The sequence below is a fragment of the Vombatus ursinus genome, unplaced genomic scaffold (genome assembly GCF_900497805.2).
Source record: "Vombatus ursinus unplaced genomic scaffold, bare-nosed wombat genome assembly UNPS02014172.1, whole genome shotgun sequence".
NCBI lineage: Eukaryota > Metazoa > Chordata > Mammalia > Diprotodontia > Vombatidae > Vombatus > Vombatus ursinus.
Window position 1 is genome coordinate 2727001 of NW_020953950.1, and position 8724 is coordinate 2735724.

At 48.0% G+C, this 8724-nt stretch overlaps 1 protein-coding gene across 1 annotated transcript in view; it reads left to right on the forward strand.

Annotated features, from left to right (window-relative positions):
• The first annotated feature begins 212 nt into the window (after positions 1-212).
• The window catches only part of LRRC38 (leucine rich repeat containing 38), a 50525-nt gene continuing 42013 nt past the window's right edge, over positions 213-8724 (forward strand). Inside the window, exon 1 of the mRNA XM_027859818.1 lies at positions 213-855. Coding sequence (XP_027715619.1) covers positions 213-855 — 643 coding nt within the window. The remainder of the gene's footprint in view (positions 856-8724) is intronic.

The following is an 8724-nucleotide window of genomic DNA, read 5'->3' on the forward strand; positions in this document are numbered from 1 at the left end:
CGCACACACGCGCACACACAGCCACACAGCCCACGCGCCGCGCACACAGGGGCGCACGCACACACAGGGGCGCACGAACCCGTAGAGGCGCGCACAGAGCCAGTGCGCTCCCTCGGCGGAGGCCAGATGTTTCCCTTCTAACCTAGAGGTAGCCGCCCCGGCCTTGGTGCCGGCCCGATCTCCGGGAGCGCCTCCAGGAACCCTGGCCCAGAATGGGGCCGCCGCCGGTCTCCCCGCCGTCCCTGCTGCCCGCCGCCGCCCTCTGCCTCCTTTCCTGCCTCCTGTCTGCACCTCGGAGCCACGCGTGCCCCGCGGGCTGCGTGTGCGCGGACTCCCATACTGTGGACTGCCGGGCCCGAGGGCTGCCCAGCGTGCCGAGCGCCTTCCCCCTGGACGTGCGGAAGCTGCTGGTGGCCGACAACCGCATCGAGGCCATCCCGGCCGACTTCTTCATCTTCTACGGGGACCTGGTCTACCTGGACTTCAGGAACAACTCTCTGAGCTCGCTGCAGGAGGGCGCCTTCAGCGGCTCCGCCAAGCTCATCTTCCTGGACCTCAGCTACAACAACCTGACCGAGCTGGGCGCCGGCACCTTTCGCTCGGCCGCCAAGCTGCTCAAGCTCAGCTTGGCCAACAACCGCCTGGCTGGCGTGGACGAGGCCGCCTTCGAGAGCTTGGAGTCGCTGCAGGTGCTGGAGCTCAACGATAATGACCTCCGGAGCCTCAACGTGGCCGCCCTGGCCTCCCTGCCTTCCCTGCGGACCCTGCGCCTGGACGGCAACCCGTGGCTCTGTGACTGCGAGTTCGCTCAGCTCTTCTCCTGGCTCCAGGACAACGCGTCCAAGCTGCCCAAGGGTGAGCGAGGGGCTGGGACGGGCCGGGTGGGTGGGGGGAAGGGAGAGGGGAGCTCCGCGGAGAGGGAACCAGGGCTGCTGGCTGCGGTGGGGCTGCGGAGCTGGGGGCTCTGGGGATCTGCAGGCCAGCCAAGTCAGCCGGCTTTTATGAAGTGACCCCGGCCTCCTGGCCGTTCCTCACCAGAGACCCTCCAACTACTCGGGGCGTTTGCACCGGCACTCTCTCCTTCCCCATGTCTGCGTCCTGTCTTCCTTGAAGTCTCAGCTTTCTCCCTCGCTTTCTGCAGTCCCCTTTTATCTTAATGCTTTCTCTCCAGCATCGTTTCCCATTTCTCCTACATAAGACAGCTTGTTTGTGCATAGCTGTTAGCATATTGTCGGGCTCGTCGGTGAACTCCTAGAGAGCAAAGAGACTGGCATTTGTCTTTCCTTGTGTTCCCGTGCTTAACCCAATGCCTGGCACATAGTAGGATCTTAATACGTGGCTGTTGACTGAGTACTTACTGTGCACCAGGCACTGTACCTGCTGTTGCCGTGCCTCTAACCCTATATTCCCACGGGACTGACTCTAAGATTGGAGAGAAACAGATTTCCTTTGTAAGGGAGCCAGACGACATCTGCAGCTGATGAGGAAGTTTGGTTACTAAGAAGCTTTACTGGGAGAAGGAACGGGGTGCCAGAGAAAGAACACTGGGTTTGAGTCTCAGGATTCAAGCTGTATGAGCTTGGGCAAAAAACTTCCCCTTTCTGGGCCTCAGTTTCCTCACGTGTCAAAGATCCCTGTTGTTCTTCAATCATGTCTGATTCTTTAGGACTCCATTTGGGATTTTCTTGGCAAAGATGCTGGAGTGGTTTGCCATTTCCTCGTCCAGCTTATTTTACAGAGGAGGAAACTTCGGTGAAGTGACTTAACCCAGGGTCACATAGTTAGTAAATGTCTGAGGCCAGATTTGAACTTGGGGAGATGAGTGTTCCTGACTCCAGGCTGGCCACTGTGCCATCTAGCTGCCCCTAAATGATTCCTAAGGCCCTGTATGCTTTAGAGCTCTGCTCATGTCTAGATGATCCCTAAGGTCCAGTTCTGAATCCTGTGATGATATAAATCTAAGCCAGGACCTTGGGAAGGAGTGCCCACAGCATAGGAAGCCCTGGTTTTCCCTTTGTGTTCTTCCTACTACTGCCTAGTGAGAATGGTGCACCCAGCAGGCACTCCATCAATGGTTTTTCTTTCTTTCCCTTCTCCCTTTCCTTCTCTCCTACTGAGGCAGCACACGGGGGTAGGGAACCTTCAACCTTGAGGCCACTTGTGACCTTCAAAGAGTACAGCCTTTTGACTGAGTCCAAGTTTTACAAAACAAATCCTTTTATTAAGGGGATTTGTTCTGTGACATTTGGATTCAGACCGTCTCACTTGAGGAACTAGAGGGCCACATGTGGCCTTGAGGCTGCAGGTTCCCCACCCCTGGATAGGGGATAAAGTGCTGGTCCATGAGTCAGGAAGACCTGGGTTCAAATCCTGCCTCTGATGTCACAAACAAGGTATTTCACCTGTCTGAGCCTCAAGCAAGTCTCCAAGACCATCTCTTGTAGACCAGCTGAGCTTTCCAGAAGTGGAGAGAGTTCCCCCATGGATAAAATCACAGCTCCTTGCCATATGGGCAAGGGTGATAACAAAGAAAATCAGGTAGTCCCTTCTCTTATGAAATGTACAGTCTCCTGGGGAAGATAGGCTGTGGGTAGAAGCAGCTACACTGTAGGAAAGAATGTGAAGATATGAACCAGGTGCTGAGGCAGTGCAGCTCAGTGGAGAGTTAACTAGAGCTAGAATCAGGAAGGCCTGGGTTCAGATTCCACCTCTGACTCTTAGCTGTGTGACAGCAGGTACATTGCTTAACTTTTGAGCCTTAGGCAACCTTAAGACTTCACTAAATTATAAATTGACTGTCCCAAACGGATAAAATCATATCTGTGATATATTAGTATACTGTAATGAGTGCAGAGCCTGGAGAGGTCTGATAATAATCATTCCATTTCAAATGGCCCTTTAAGATTTTCCTGGCTGGGGAGTGGGGCAGCACAGTGATTGGGGAACAGATGGCATTGGATGGCATTGCGGTCTTTCCTTGAAGAATAGACAGGTGGATTTTAAGTTCTGTCCTAGACAGATGAAACAGTATCCACTGATTTCCAATTGTTGCTGTTCAGTAGTTTTTGTCATGTCCAACTCTTTGTGACCTCATTTGGGGTTTTCTTGGCAAAGATATTGGAGCGGTTTGCATTTCTTCTCCAGCTCATTTGACAGATGAGGAAACTGAGACAAACAGGATTAAGTGACTTGCCCAGGGTCACACAGCTAATAAGTGTTCGAGGCTGTATTTGACCTCACAAAGATGAATCTTCTGACTTCAGGCCAAGAATTCTATCTACTGCACTACCTAACTGTCCACTGATTTCCAGTATAATACATAATGACACAGGCTGCAGCACAGGCTTGGGGAGCATGGTTCAGTGGTTAGAGAGAGCTAAGTCAGAACATCCTGACCCTTCTCCAAGCTTTCATGTCCTTCTCCATCCGTTCTTCTGCTCCCAAGTATTACCCTTTCTCCTTCTCTGGTTATGACAGGACAGCAAGATGCGTAAATCAAACAACTCTGATGTGGGGGAACATTTCTCCCCCAATTGTGTAAGCCTTTGTCTTTACCATATAAGCTCACTGCTATAGACTTTCTCAAACATTGTGCCATGTGTATTTCACAGGCCATATATTGATTTATCCACAAATTAGACTTGGCATTCGAAGCTCCTCACAACCTGACCCCCCCCACTTACTTCCAGATCTATTTCACGTTACTCCCCTTCACAAACTCTCTAGTCCTCCCGTACTACTCTTCCTCATGAATGATACTTGGGCTCCTGTCCCTGGGCACAGGCTCTAATCATCTCCCTTCTGCCTGCCCTCTCCTCCTATCTCCAAGAGTCCCTGGTTTCCTTTGAGATTCAGCCAGGTGTCACCTTATATAAAAGACTTTTCCTGATTCCCCCGCCTCCACCCCAGCTACCAGTGTCCTCCCTTGCCTTGCATCTATTTTGTGTTCACCTAGGTGGCACAGTGGATAGAGTGCCAAGCCTGGAATCAGGAAGACCTGAGTTCAAATCTAGCCTCAGACACTGACTAGCTGTGTGACCCTGGGCAAGTCGCTTAACCCTGTTTGCCTTAGTTTCCTCATCTGTCAAATGAACTGGAGAAGGAAATGGCAAACCACTCTAGTATCTTTGCCAAGAAAACCCCAAATGGGGTCACGAAGAATGGGACACAACTGAACAACATATCTGTATGTGTTTATCTCCCCCAGTTGACTCATAATGTTTTTGCTTACGTTCATTTATTGACTATCTATCTATCTATCTATCTATCTATCTATTTATTGGCCTAAGGGGTCATTTTGGAACAACCATTTTGGAGGTATGGAAGGTGAAGCCCAGAGATGTTATGACCTAGCCAAAGTCACACAGCGAGCCAGCAACAGACCCAGATGTCCAGACACGTAGCCTTCTCTGTGGTTTGGACTTTAGGGACCCTGTCCCTAATGTTCTAGGCTACTCTCATTCTCATAGTCAAGACAGCGTGATGAGATAGAGATCTGTCCTGTGAGCCAGGAAAATCTGGGCCGAGGGCCTTCCTCTGCGGTATAAAGTGTCATATCAATGTGTGGCCCTGTGCAAGCCTCTGAGGGCTCCTGGCAAGTCTATAGGAGTAAAAGTTTCGAAGAAGGTGCCTCTCTTCACTGGTAGAGGGAATTTCCTCATCTGGGAGAGCCCTATACCAATAAATAACCAGTCTCTCTCTCCAATCCCTATCTCTTCTTATTCCCACTTGAATCATTCAGCATCAAGTTCAATGGCCTGGAGCCCCATTCCATGGGGAGAGATTGTGGCTTCCAGAGGAGCAAGGCCTCCTAAGCGGGTGCTCTGTGATACTGGGGGAGCCCATAGGAAAGGAGGAAACCATTTCAGGACTCCTGGGGGATCCAGGCTGCATATGTGCTCTTCCTGGAAGTAAGTCTAAGTAAATGGGGAAAGGTGCCATCTTAGCTGTTAAAATGGGGCCAGAGAGGAGAGTAGAGACAGTTCTGTCCCCGTGACCTTGATAGCTCCCCTTGGTTTGTAAAATGTGTTTATCTGCCTGCCAGGTAAGATTCCCTGTGCAGTTACCCATCTGATAAGGTGTCCTAGCCAAGGAGAATGAACAGAGGAGACAAGGGAAAGAGAGGCAAAATCAAAGCCGACGATTTCCTGTCCAGTTCCCAGCCTGGAGAATGGCAGGGTCTTGATCAGAGGCAATGGGGCCTGTGCCAGAGAATCTAACAAGGTGCCTGCCTCATCGGCCCCCTCCCTGGCCTAGGGAGCAGAGGGGCCTGGGTGCCAGTCCTAGTCTCTGCCATTAACTTTGGGACCTCCTTTGGGCGTTAGCTTCCTCCTTGGTAAAGAGGGAGGTGGGCTTAGTAATTGATTTCTAAGGTTCCTTCTAGGCCCATGATGATAGATCAGAGAATGGGGGACCTGGGAGCTAGGACTCCTGGCCATAGTCTGGGCAGCTCAGGGGAGGGGGCTGCAAATACCCCCACTGGCTCCTTGCCCCATCTCTCTCTTATCTAGTATTGCTCTCTATTCTATGCCATTCTGGGAAGCTGTGCAGGGCAGTGAAAAAAGGTGCCAGATTTGGCATCCACAGACCTGAGCTCAATCCTCATGGTTTAATGAATAGTTCAAATCCAGCCTCAGACTTAGCAGCTTGTGACACTACACAAGTCACTAACCCTTTCTTAGCCCCAGTTTCCTCATCTGTAAAATGGGATAATAATAGCACTTACCTCACAAGGTTACTGTGAAGATCAAATGAGAGCATTTATGTAAAGCACTTTCAGACTTTAGAGCAGGGCTGCACAACCTGTGGCCTGAGAACCACTTGGGGCATGCCAAAGAATTTCAGGTGACCCGTGAAAAATACAGAAGAAAACTCGAGTTTTCTGCTTTAGAGTGTTACAGAGATTTGAAAGCCAGTCTTGGAGGCAGGAAGGCCTACTTCTTCTTCTTCTTCTTCTTCTTTTTTCCCCCCCTATTTATTTATTTATTTATCTATCTATCTATTTATTTATTTATTTTTATTCATTAATTAATTAATTTTTTTTCAACATTCACTTCCACAAGATTTTGAGTTCCAAATTTTCTCCCCATCTTGTGCCGCACCCCAACCCCAAGACAGAGTGCATTCTGAATACATTTTCCCCTAATCTGCCCTCCCTTCTGTCTCCCCTGCCCCCTTCTCTTATCCCCTTCCTCTTCTATTTTCCTGTAGGGCAGGATAGGTTTTTATACCCCATTGCCTGTATATCCTATTTCCCAGTTGCATGTGAAAACAATTTTTTAACATTTGTTTTTAAAACTTTGGATTCCAAATTTTCTCCCTTCCTCCCTACCCACCTACCCTCATTGAGAAGGCAAGCAACTCGATATAGGTTATACATGTGTAGTCATGCAAAACACTTCCATAGCAGTCATGTTGTGAAAAACTAAGTATATTTCCCTTCGTCCTATCCTGTCCCCCATTTATTCTATTCTCTCTTTTGACCCTGTCTCTTCTCAGAAGTGTTTGCTTCTCATTACCCCCTCTCCTAATCTGCCCTCCCCTCTGTCATCCCCACCCCTGCTCTCTTATCCCCTTATCCCCAATTTTCCTATAGAGTAAAATAGCTTTCCATACCTGAGTGTGTGTTATTCTCTCCTTAAGCCAAATCTGATGAGAATAAGATTCACTCATTCCCTCTCATCTTCTCCTACTTCCCCCCTGCTATAAAAGTCTTTTTTTGTCTGTTTTATGTGAGATAATTTACCCCATTCTACCTCTCCCTTTCTCCTTCTCCCAGTATAATCCTCTCTCACCCCTTAATTTTATTCTCCAGATATCACCCATTCATCTTCAACTCACCCTGTGCCCCTATCAATCTTTCTATACATATAATTTTTTTTACTTCCAATTACCCTAATACTGACAAAGGTCTCATGAGTTACAAATATCATTTTTCTAAGCAGGAATGTAAACAGTTCAACCTTAATAAGTCTTTTATGATTTCTATTTCCTGTTTACCTTTTCATGCTTCTCTTGAGTCTTGTATTTGAAAGTCAAATTTTCTATTCAGCTCTGGTCTTTTCATCAAGAATGCTTGAAAGTCCTCTGTTTCACTGAATGTCCATTTTTTCCCCTGAAGGATTATACTCACTTTTGCTGGGTAGGTGATTCTTGGCTGTAATCCTACCTCCTTTGCCCTCCAGAATATCATATTCTAAGCCGTGCAGTCCATTAATGTAGTAGCTGCTAAATCCTGTGTTGTCCCAATTGTGTTTCCACAATACTTGAATTGTTTCTTTCTACCTGCGAAGACCCATTTCTGACATATACCATATGACCCTAGATGAGTCATTTCCTTCTCAATGCCTCAAGCAACTCTCTAAGACTAAGTCTCAGAGAAGATGCTCATCATTGATGGAGGGAGTTTTCTCACCAGAAGTACCCTGCACCCAAGAAATCATCGGTCCTGGTTGAAAAAAAGTGAAATATTGGTGGGTGATTATTAATACCTGTGGGACATTCAATAAAACACTTAAACTCTCTAGGACTTGGTCCAGGGGTGGGGAACCTTCGGCCTCCATGCCACATGTGGCCCTCTAGGTCCTCAAGAGCGGCCCTTTGACCGAATCCAAACTTCACAGAACAAATCCTTTTATTAAGGACTAATTCTTGGTCTTTTCATCTCTGAAATGAGAATGGTAGAGACCAGATGACCTCTAAGGTCCCTTCCAGCTCAAAACTTATTATCTTAATAGCTAAGATGGCACCTAAGAGCAATTTAGTCAGATTTGCTAAGCCTAGTGGAAAGTGCCATTTCTGAGTCTCCTTTCCTCTCTCCCACCCATCATTACTTTGTAACTGAATGTGACTCTTCCACCCCCATCCCAGGCTGCCCCTTCTGCCCTGGGGCCAGAGGTCATCCTAGTTGCCAGCTCAGCTGAAAACAGGCAGTGTGGGTGCCTCCTTCTCCTGGGCACACATACCACATATCTCTTGCTGGTATGGATCCCCAACAGCCTTTGTCTTTATAAACAAAAGAGAAATATCATCTAGTCCCCCCTTTCCCCTCCCCCACATCCAATGGGGAGGAGCTGTTCCTAAACATCTGTGACCGGCTCTGTCCTATCCCTCTCCTTATTAAAAATGTCCTTTCACAAGCTCCAGCTTCCTGTGAACTGTTTCCTCCAGAGAATTCCTCCTCTTCAGATGCAATATACACACATACCCACGAAACATTTATTTAAAAAAATCCCTCATTGGAACAGCTAAGTGGTGAAGTGAATAGAGAGAGCAACAGCTCTGGAGTCGGGAGGACCTGAGTTCAAATTCAGCCTCAGACACTTACTAGCTGTGTGACCATGGGCAAGTCACTTAATCTAGACTGCCTCAAAAAAAATTTCCTCCTTGACCTCATTGTATTTAGAAAGAATTCCACTGATGTGGTCCCTACCCTCCTGGTGTTTGCATTCCAAAACTTATCCAAACATATTCAGCATTTTATTGGCAGAACCAGAACTCAAAAGGATATTTGCTACCTGTGAAAGAAAATCTTGGGGGCAGCTAGATAGTGCAGTGGATTGAGTACCAGCCCTGGAGTCAGGAGGACCTGAGTTCAAATTTGGCCTCAGACACATAACACTCACTAGCTGTGTGACTCTGGGCAAGTCACTTAACCCCAATTGCCTCACCAAAAGAAAAAGAAAGAAAGAAAGAAAGAAAGAAAGAAAGAAAGAAAGAAAGAAA